Source organism: Mixophyes fleayi, chromosome 1 (assembly GCF_038048845.1).
Source record: "Mixophyes fleayi isolate aMixFle1 chromosome 1, aMixFle1.hap1, whole genome shotgun sequence".
NCBI classification, from domain to species: Eukaryota; Metazoa; Chordata; class Amphibia; order Anura; family Limnodynastidae; genus Mixophyes; species Mixophyes fleayi.
This window is the reverse complement of record NC_134402.1, coordinates 196,363,723-196,374,584: the sequence shown is the minus strand read 5'-3', so window position 1 is coordinate 196,374,584 and position 10,862 is coordinate 196,363,723. Positions and strand designations below refer to the sequence as shown.

Below are 10,862 nucleotides of genomic sequence, written 5' to 3'. Positions count from 1 at the left end.
TAGATTAACCTGGTCTGATTCTGCAGAAACCACCTGGTCTGATCTTCGGTTAGCTCTTTGTTCCTCCCCAGTTCTACAAGCACCGGATTTTACCTGGAGGTTCTTCCTCCAAACTGATGCTTCTGGTGTTGGCTTAGGTGTAGTCTTGTCACAGGAGAAGAATGGAGTAGAAAATCCTGTCCTGTACCTAAGTCGTAAGTTGCTTCCAAGGGAACAAAAATATGCCACTGTGGAGAAAGAATGTCTCGCCATAAAATGGGCTACAGAAGCTCTGCGCTATTATCTCCTAGGCAGAGAGTTCACCTTAATAACAGACCATTGAGATGGATGCAAAACAACCGGGAGGTAAATGCCAAGGTAACCCGCTGGTTCTTGGCACTGCAACCTTTCAAGTTCTCAGTAGAACATAGACCTGGGATTCTGCACAAGAATGCAGATGCATTGTCACGAAAATATGCGCTCCTCGCGAAGAAGTCCGCGTCCCCCTACTTGGAGATGCTAGGGGGAGTGATATGTAACAAAGGGAGGCATTTATCTGACAAGATGCAGAGAAAACATACAAGCAGAGTAAGACATTGGCGCAGTTATGCACCTAGATTCAGGTTAAACCAAGTAAAGACTTATGTATAGTTTAAAGTTTGTTAACTTACATGATTTCCTCTCAACAAACAGACAGGGTGTGTCTGTTAGTGCAAACAGAGCCAGTGATGGGCGTTTTCTCTTAAAGGGAAGGTGGGTGTGTCACCTGCCCATCAAGCTAGGGCTGGGGGAGTAGTATCATGCATAAAAGCTTGTTTGTATGATTTGTGCACGGAGACCAACGCTGTGGAAGCTGGCTGGTCTTGAGAGAGCTGGGCTATGTCTAGCTAGCGTTTAGGGCAGTGGTTCCCAAACTTTTGCAGTTCGCGGCACCCTTAAAGTCTCCAAATTTTTTCAAGGCACCCCTCCAAAATAATTATTGAGCAGTCCTGTTTTAGAAGTAGTTGGGTCAAAAAATTGTAATAAGTATTTAGGTCAGGACAGAAGTACTTATTTAGTTGTATGCAAAAATGCCCCCTCTGCATCCAGACACTCTGCCCTCAGGCACTCTGCCCCCTCTGCATCCAGACACACTGCCCTCTCTCACACTGCCCCCTCTGCCCTCTGTCACGCTGTCCCCCCTCCTCTGCCCTCTCACACGCTGTCCACTCCTCTGCCCTCTCACGCTGTGTCCCCCTCCTCTGCCCCTCTCATGCTGTGTTCCTCTCCTCTGCCCCTCTCACGCTGTGTCCCCCTCCTCTGCCCCTCTCACGCTGTGTCCCCCTCCTCTGCCCCTCTCACGCTGTGTCCCCCTCCTCTGCCCCTCTCACGCTGTGTCCCCCTCCTCTGCCCCTCTCACGCTGTGTCCCCCTCCTCTGCCCCGCTGTGCCTCTCCTCTCCTCTCTGTCCCCCTTCTCTGCCCTGCTGTCCCCATCCTCTGTTCTCCTCCTCTGTCCCGCTGTCACCATCCTCTGTCCCCCTCCTCTGTCTAACTGTCACCATCCTCTGCTCTCCTCCTCTGTCCCGCTGTCACCATCCTGACACCAACCTCTGTCCCGCTGTCACCATCCTGTCACCAACCTCTGTCCCGCTGTCACCATCCTCTGCTCTCCTCCTCTGTCCCGCTGTCCCCCTCCTCTGTCCCGCTGTCACCATCCTCTGCTCTCCTCCTCTGTCCCGCTGTCACCATCCTCTGCTCTCCTCCTCTGTCCCGCTGTCACCATCCTGTCACCAACCTCTGTCCCGCTGTCACCATCCTCTGCTCTCCTCCTCTGTCCCGCTGTCACCATCCTCTGCTCTCCTCCTGTGTCCCGCTGTCACCATCCTGTCACCAACCTCTGTCCCGCTGTCACATCCTCTGCTCTCCTTCTCTGTCCCGCTGTCACCATCCTCTGCTCTCATCCTCTGTCCCGCTGTCACCATCCTCTGCTCTCCTCCTCTGTCCCGCTGTCACCATCCTGTCACCAACCTCTGTCCCGCTGTCACCATCCTCTGCTCTTCTCCTCTGTCACCATCCTCTGCTCTCCTCCTCTGTCCCGCTGTCACCATCCTGTCACCAACCTCTGTCCCGCTGTCACCATCCTCTGCTCTCCTCCTCTGTCCCGCTGTCACCATCCTGTCACCAACCTCTGTCCCGCTGTCACCATCCTCTGCTCTCCTCCTCTGTTCCGCTGTCACCATCCTGTCACTAACCTCTGTCCCGCTGTCATCATCCTCTGCTCTCCTCCTCTGTCCCGCTGTCACCAACCTCTGTCCCGCTGTCACCATCCTCTTTCCCCCTCCTCTGCCACGATCCCTCTCACTCTGCCCCGCGCCAGCCATAAAAAAAACCAAAACATAGAAACTTACCAATCCGTCGGGCGTCGGGACCCAGCAACCTCCTCTCTCCTGCAGCTTGTTACTGACGTCGATATTCAGTGACAGCTGCAGGAGAGAGGAGGCTGCTGGGTCCCGGCGCCCGGTGGATTGGTAAGTTTCTGTGTTTTGTTTTTTTTATGTCTGGCCCGCGGCACCCCAGTGACAGTGCCGCAGCACCCCTGGGAGCCGCGGCGCACAGTTTGGGAACCGCCGGTTTAGGGTCTCCAAGAATTGCTGTGAAATCTGTACAGTGTCAAAACATTTACCATCCTGTCAACAAAACTACATGAGAAGGAAGAAGTTATTCGCGTGTGCTTCTGCAGTAGCGGGCTCTTGCCACAAGTTCTATTGAATTTATTTTACAACATAACTACTTTTGGTTTTTATCTGCCCCAGTGGTCTTTCGCCTCCCTGCATTTTTTCCGGAAAGAACTGTAAACATTACTTTTGCATACTAGTCCAGTGTTGTTGTTGTTGTTTTGTTTTTTTTATATACAAGTAGTCATCAAAGCAGGTACTTGAAGCAAAATTATGTTTTATTAGCTCAAGTGTCCTAATAAGGACAGTTACAGCCACTAGTTGAAGGTACTAACAACATCCAGAAAGGTACAGATGGCGTGGTACATTTCAGTGCACAACGGCTCTCTTTTATACAGTTTTTGACACATATGTTAGCGGGGGGTAACACCGCCCTTTGATCTTAGACAGTTCCAAGAAGTTTGAAATATTTAATTCAGAGATTAACATCAGGATGTAAGATTTTCTTTAAACTTAGATTTTAAATGCAATTTATACTTAACAAAATTTAAACTTATCTGTGCTATTCTACATCACATGCTGTTTACAATGTTCAGACAAGTTCTAAAACACTGGACAAAAGACCACTCAGGAGCAACAGTAACGACCTCCTGTGCTGCATTTATACTAAAAAGGGCATGTTGGTTACTTAAATGAATAGACTTAATTAGCCCTAATTAGGACTTCCTCTCAAAGCTAAACAACAGACTTCCTCAACAAATGCTTATTGCATCAGAAATCAATACCTCAGAAATTAATGCATTTCCTATACAAAGTGCCACACAATATAGTAAAATTAGTACATTGCAATGATATAAATAAGCACCCTGTATTTAAATAAATTTATACCATAACTTATTTATAAGTGATCCAGCCACATATACATGATGGAATAAAGAGGAGTGAACTTCTAAATATGGTCAAAGACTTTCATAATAGAAAAGAACAGTGGAGGCTTTTGGATAATATTAGATTTAAGAGGCCTCAACAAACATATCAATACCAGGAGTTTAAAGATGGAGTCAGTGAGAACCATCCTCATGCAATGGAGGTAGGGACATTCCTTACATCAGTAGATTTAAAGGATGCATATCTCCATATTCCAATTTACCAAACACATCAAAAATGTCTCAGATTTGTGTACAAGTGTCTGCCCTTTGGACTGTCGACATCACCAAGGACTTACATCCAAAACTCATGGTGAAACTGAAAAAGGAGGGCATAGTAAGGCTATACCTAAATTACATCCTAATAGCAGCATCTTCAGCAGAGAATGCAAAGAGAGCTGCCTGTCATGTGATGCAGGTCCTGAAAATCCGAGGCTGGATAATAAACAAAAAGAAGTGCCATTTATACCAAAAACAGAGAATAGAATTTCTTGGAATGTGTATACATAGAATACAAGGGAAGGCTTTTCTGACATCAGAAAGAAAACAAAGATTAAACAGGTGTTGTGTCTCAGATGAACACCTTGGACCAGGGCTGAAGACTGCCTCAGACTATTAGGTCTTATGGCTTCAGCAATAGAAGTGGTGCCATGGGCCAGACAACACATGAGAGGTGTTCCAACTAAATTTTCTATCCTGATGGAATAGAAATGCACGGGATCAAGGTCAGCTGATTTTACTAACAAAGGAAGTGAGAAGGGATCTGCAGTGGTGGTCCACAAACAGCACTCTGGAAAGTGTAAGTTTTTTTTACAGATCATAAGCATGTAGTCATTACAACAGACACAAGTCTATTTGGCTGGGGCGCCACATGCATACAGCAGATAATGCAAGGCCAGTGGTGGGAAGAGATAGCCATTCTACCCTCATATGAAAGGGAAATGAAGGCTGTGGTCAAAGCATCCATTTACTTCCAGGATCTCATTACAGGTCAGCATGTCAGAATACACTCTTACAACCATACAGTAGTGTCATATAAATCATCAAGGGGGCACAGAAAGCCATACTAATTTTAAGAAAAGGTCCATCCATATGTACTATACTTGATTTCTTGCAAGATGGGCTTAACAAAGGATTAGCAATTAATACACTAAAAGACCAAATATCTGCTTTTGGAGTTACACAGAAGGCTGGCCGAAAATAAGTATATAATAAAGTTTATGCAGCTGGCAAAGAGAATAATACCCTTTTATCACTCTCCTTTGGCTTAATGGGACTTGTACTTGGTACTGGAGACCCTGACTGAATCACCTTTTGAGCCTTTACAAGAGATTCCGATAAAATACTTAACAATGAGGGTAATGTTCCTAGTAGCAATTACTCCAGCGAGAAGGATTTCAGAGCTACAAGCTCTCTGGGCAGGGGAGCCTTTTCTGATTATGCATGAGGATAAGGTTGCGCTAGGAACCAATCCAAAATTCCTGTTAAAAGTAATATTACAATTCCATATTAATCAAGAAATTGTTCTACTCTTGATATGTCCAAAGCCAAAGAACTCAAAATGTGTGTATTTATAGGTGTATATAGATATTATGTGCTCAAGTTGAACCCATTAAGCTTCAGTTACATAACATGATGGGGCTCGCCCTAAGTCAAATACAATTTTGGCATCACCCCATAATGTATGCTGCATGGAGGAGGAACAGGAAACGGCAGGATATTACCTGTTCAACTGGGTTCCTTTACTCCTCCATGGCAGCATGCTGCCTGCCTGAATTTCTTTTTTGTTTCCAATATGAGATTAAGATATTTTTCAGTTTGGGGAAAACCAGAAGACAGAGCGAGGAGGGAGGTGTGGCCCTTTATACCCTCTGGGTGTTTCTTCTTTCCTGTCCTGACGTGCAAAGGGGGATGAACACCATAGTGTGTGCTGCCATGGAAGAGTAAAGGAAACCAGTTTGACAAGTAATAAATAACCTGCCGTTGCCTTAATATGTTAATAAGTTTGGTATGATAGTCTCAGATATGATCAGCTGGTGGTGGAATAGCTGTGCTGTACGTGAGATCAGCCAGTGTCTATCAAATAGCCAAAAATCTCAGTGTAGCAACCAGTCTCTGCTCTGAAGATATAGGCTATCTTAAATATGTACTTTTGTATGAGTTGGGTGACTAGTTACAGCAGCTCCTGGAATGTAGAATTATTCATCTGCAGAAAATTCCTGAAATCATCAGAATTATTCTCCTGTATCTCTTGTAGCAATGGCAAATGTGAATAGGACTCTCCTCTGCAACCAGTCCTTGGTCCAACAAGTACAATTTTTGCTTCTCCCTTTTATCCTGGTTTTTTTTGTAGTGTAGTTGCCATGGCGACAAGCAAACAAGCATGATATTTTCTTTTATGTGCCAGGTTCATTATATAACAATAAAACTTACCTTGAGTACAGTTCTGAAGGGTGTGAACTGAAAGTAAACTATACACACAGCTAAACAAAGCAATTTGTCAGGAACCTGGAACTATCTGCTGATTTTGGCGCAGCCCTTTCTGGAGGCGCAGAGTCTAACGTGCCTCTGGTCATCACAAGAGACCCCCGCAAGGAAGTTTGGGTTTAGCTCCGAGAAACATGCAGGTCGCGGTTATCCAGGAGGGCACTCAGTGAGATAGATTAAAGTAATTGGATAGTCTGAGAAGCCGAGGTCAAGTCATGCGGACAGCGCTGTACACAGGGAGGATTCAATGGAGTATTGAGTCAAGCCACAGTCAAATACCAGAAGAGTCTTACAGAGCCCAAGGAAGAATCCAAAAGGAATGTCAGGGAGAGCCGATTCAGGAACCATGGAGTCAGACCAAGAAGTGTGGAACCACATATACGCCTGGAAATAGGGGACCTAATACTCTGGTACCCTAATGGTGCCAGAGCCTTCTTTAAATAGTTTGTGAGGAGAGGGATTGATTACCGGCAGTACTGACGTCAGCCATTTCCACCGGGTGTCGAGTAGTGTCCCGTTGCCTAGCAATGGGACGTACATGTGCAGGAGGAGCCGCCGGCCAGCCATGTCTGATGCGTCTGGTTGCTTGATAACCAGACGTGACTTCCGGGAACAGAGAAGGTGTCCATCCCTGTTCGGATAGAAGAGCACAGGGATGTCGCCTGACAGCTATTTCCTCTTCTTGGATGTTTGTGTGTTTGTTTGTGGTAAGGTGCAGCCCATTATTTAAATTAGGTTTGCATATTGCTGCAGGAACAGCAGATATCTTTAGAGTGTGTACGGAGTCACAATCTTTTCAGCAGATGGTTATGAGAGATGCAAATCTCAGATCTAATGGTAAATCATGTAGGTGTGTGCGCATAAATCAGCATGCTCATTAGGAGTTTTAGTCATTGGTAAAATTGTTGCAAAAATCACACCTTAAGTAAGATTGCATAACTGTGTACCCAGCTTAACAAGCCCCAGTGATGTCGTGTCCAACTTGACCAAGTGGCCAGATATTGTCCAGTTTGCCCACTCCTGTAAATTGCCAACTTGGACATTGAATTTGTCGCTCGGGTGATGTAGCAACCATGTGTGACAAGCTTAATTGTAGCATATTTTTAACATTCTGATTTTAATAATTATATAAAATATTGCACTAAAATATATTACAGCCACAAAGTTTGTAGGCAACATCTTATGTTTTAATTTTTAAATAGCATTGATAATAAGGGGTGCATAAACCAAATGTTGCTTTTTGGGTGAGAAGTATTAAGAAAAAAAGACATTAAAGTGAGATGACTCATTTTTGGCACAATGTTTTTCTTACAAATGTCTTATTAATGGCATTAATCACCTCCTTGTTTCTGAGACTGTATATAATAGGATTTAATACTGGAGATGCAATGGCATATAGCGCAGACACAACTTTATCAGCTTCCAAGTGGTTACTGAAAGCAGGCCTTACATATGTGTAGATTACACCCCCATAGAAGAGAGTCACTACAGTCAGGTGGGAGGCACAGGTAGAGAAAGCCTTTTTTTTCTTCTCAGCAGAACGGATTTTCATGATTGTTGAAATGATGTATGTATATGAAATAACAGTCAGTATGAAACAAATCATTCCCAGCAGCACATCAGATGCCACAATAACAATATCATTGACATATGTGTCAGAATTGGCCAGCTTTAATACTGGTGGAATCTCGCAGAAAAAATGGTCAATGATGTTTTGCTCTCTAAAGGAGAGTTTTAGGATAAGGCATGTGTGTGTCATTGAGTTAACTGAACCCAGGATCCAAGCAGCTGCAGCTAAACATACACATGCTGTCCTACTCATTATTGTCTTGTAATGTAAGGGGAAACAGATTGCCACATATCTGTCATACGCCATCACTGTCAGAAGAATCAGTTCAGTACTCAAAGCAGCAGTAAAGAGATACAATTGGGAAATGCAACCAGTGTAGGAGATTGCCTTCTTATTTATAACAAGTATTTGGAGCATCTTAGGGATAGCAGCAGTTGTGCAACAAATATCCAATATGGAAAGATTAATGAGAAAGAAATACATTGGGGTGTGAAGACAAGAATCTGCACTAATAACAACAGTTATTAGTATATTTCCAGCGAACGCCATTATGTAGATCAGTAGGAAGATGGTAAAGAAGAGAGGCTGGAGACTTGGGTAGTGGGAGAGGCCTACAAGGAGGAATTGCATAGATGAAGTCTGATTCATTTTAGATGCCATTAAATGATAATTCCTGCAAAACACAGTTGACATTGTGAAGGCCATTGTGTCACAAAACATGTTCCATGATCTTCCTTAATAAGCAAATACTATTCCAACATGTGATTACTTGAGTGAATGTTTTTATAACATGAAAAATACTAATAATTACTAACACATGACTAGCAAATAACAATAATACTCAGCCTGTACAATTCCAGAATTCTGGTTGTAGTACCCTATGTTGATTGCAGTGTTATTTTTCTTGTTTTTTTGGCATAGATGTTCTAAACTTGTAGTGTCATAAAGTACAAAGCAGAGCTGCAGTTACAGTTTTTAATTAATAGCTATGCTTCAATTTTGCATGGACTACACATATTTTACACCTAGAATTCACAATTTTAAATTACAGTACAAATAAAAAGAGAATATAGAGGAAACAGTTCAATCTTATTGTCATGCCCATTTTCATCCTCAGTGATCTTATAGCTATGAAAGTTTGCATCTATTAACAATAGTTAAATATTAATGTGATGTTTCTTAGTAAGTGATGGGTAACAGGCAGACCACTTTGCCTTCACCTTTGAGCCCACAGCTCCTTTCTGCTGTATTATTCACTGTCAAACATAACTTGTGGTCTCAGCTTTTATTGAATAAGTGCTGGGGTAGTGGGTGAAGTGTGGCAAGACATAAAACAGAATAATGGTTCAAATTTATAACTATACGCTTGCACAATACTCATCTGATGCGGTGGCTATACCACAAATTAATAACAATTCATAAATAGAATTAAGTTTGAATTTGATCTTAATTCTATGCTTGGAGCAGTCACATAGGTCACGCACTGCCAAGAGCACATCTGAAATCAAAAAAAGCTATGTGGTTCCTGCAGTCTTCATTAAAAAAAAAATGTAAAGAACTTTTAGACAGGCCATATGATGCACCAATGTGCTAGAAAGTTGTATATATTTATTTCTACCTACACATGTGAACAGTCATTGCCTATCATGTGGCTCATTTAAAAATAACAAGCCTCAAACTTAACTTTAAAAAGCTGGAGGAAAATATGGTCACTCAGAAGTCACATTGAATTATCTTTTGTTATAGCTTGTAACACCTTATTTTTATCTTACATTAAAATATCTGCAGGTATGTTATAATAGACTGGTGCAAATTTGATTCTTATTTATTAATTAAGCGTTATGTGCTGCCCTTCTGAAGTTTAGAGGGGCGCTCATACAACTTTTGAAATGTATCAGGTTGCACTTCACTAATCTAAGTACTGCACCCAACAACAAATCTGCCTAAGAAGAACATATAATGTATACAAGTATGAGACTATTATAAAGATTACTTGGGAGTTAGGGTTAACTGTATCACAAGCACGCTCCTAGCAAACATGTTTTGGATGTTACGGCAAAGGGTTAAACTAGATTTCAGCACTCAATCTTGCCCTATCCTTTCACAAAGGTTACAGATCTAGTTGAAACACACCCCAAACCAGGTCTATCACATCCACACACCTCGTCGCACCACAACCAATTGTATTAGGGCAATAGAATCCCAAAATGCTGCCATACATATGTACACGCTGGCACACACCATGTTCCTTGTTAGTGAAAAGTGGTTAACATTGCATGCCTTATCGTGCAAAGCCTTAATACAGTCAAGCAATCAAAGGGTTAACATGGTCAAGCAATATTTCTCTTTATAATAGGCTTAGATAGCAATTTTCTCTTCATAATAGGCTTAAAACAAAAAGGACAAACTTATACATTTTAGACTTAATATAAAAAGGTGCAGGGGATTGGATATAATAATAAAATATAATAAAATGTCATACAAATAAATGAAGTAAACGTTCAAAATAAAGAAAACATGCAGAAATATAACACATAATCTGCATCATCTATATGCCTGAGACAAGGCAGGATAATATGGACAGCTTTTCAAATGTTTTAGATCCCCATCTAAAGTTAAGAACCTCTGATTTATAAATTTCTAGATGTTAGTGTGTATTATAAAAGTATATGGAAACACATTTGAATCCAGTAAAAATAGTAGTGCCAAGAAGTTGTGAACCTTGTAGTTCATAAAAACATACAGAGGTAAATATGAAGTTAAATAGGGAGAGAAGTTTAAAGAACACTTTCTGAATGTTCTAGTTGATATATTGTTTTCTAGATTTCACACATAAAAAGTAACTATCCTTTGAAGGAAATAGCTTTCTGGTATATGAAGGCATTTTGTTTATCACGTTAGTCAGTAGATGAAAAAACAACAAATATTTAAATATTTTAATTGGTACAGGAAAAAACATCTTGCAAATAGCATTTTTTTGCACTGTTATTGTTAGACAATGTATAATTACATAAATATGTCCACAAAAATCAAGTGTTATTTAATCTTACCGTTTGCATAATTAAAAATGATTCATAGGACTTAACAGAAATCACATTTATTATCATGTTATTTTTGTATTGCAGGTGTTTTCTTTTTTCAATAACTGATTAATTTAAACAACAGCCTTATACTGTTATGCATTATATCACCTAATACAAATTTTCAGCAATGGAGTAGAACTTTTTTCATAACATGGAGCTACT

General features: G+C 41.5%; 1 protein-coding gene across 1 annotated transcript; it reads right to left on the bottom strand.

Annotated features, from left to right (window-relative positions):
• Positions 1 to 7,332: 7,332 nt before the first annotated feature.
• LOC142143164 (olfactory receptor 13G1-like) lies at positions 7,333 to 8,277 on the bottom strand. Its single transcript, XM_075200899.1, has one exon. The coding sequence runs from the start codon at positions 8,275 to 8,277 to the stop codon at positions 7,333 to 7,335; it is 945 nt and encodes a 314-aa protein (XP_075057000.1).
• Between the last annotated feature and the right edge of the window lie 2,585 nt (positions 8,278 to 10,862).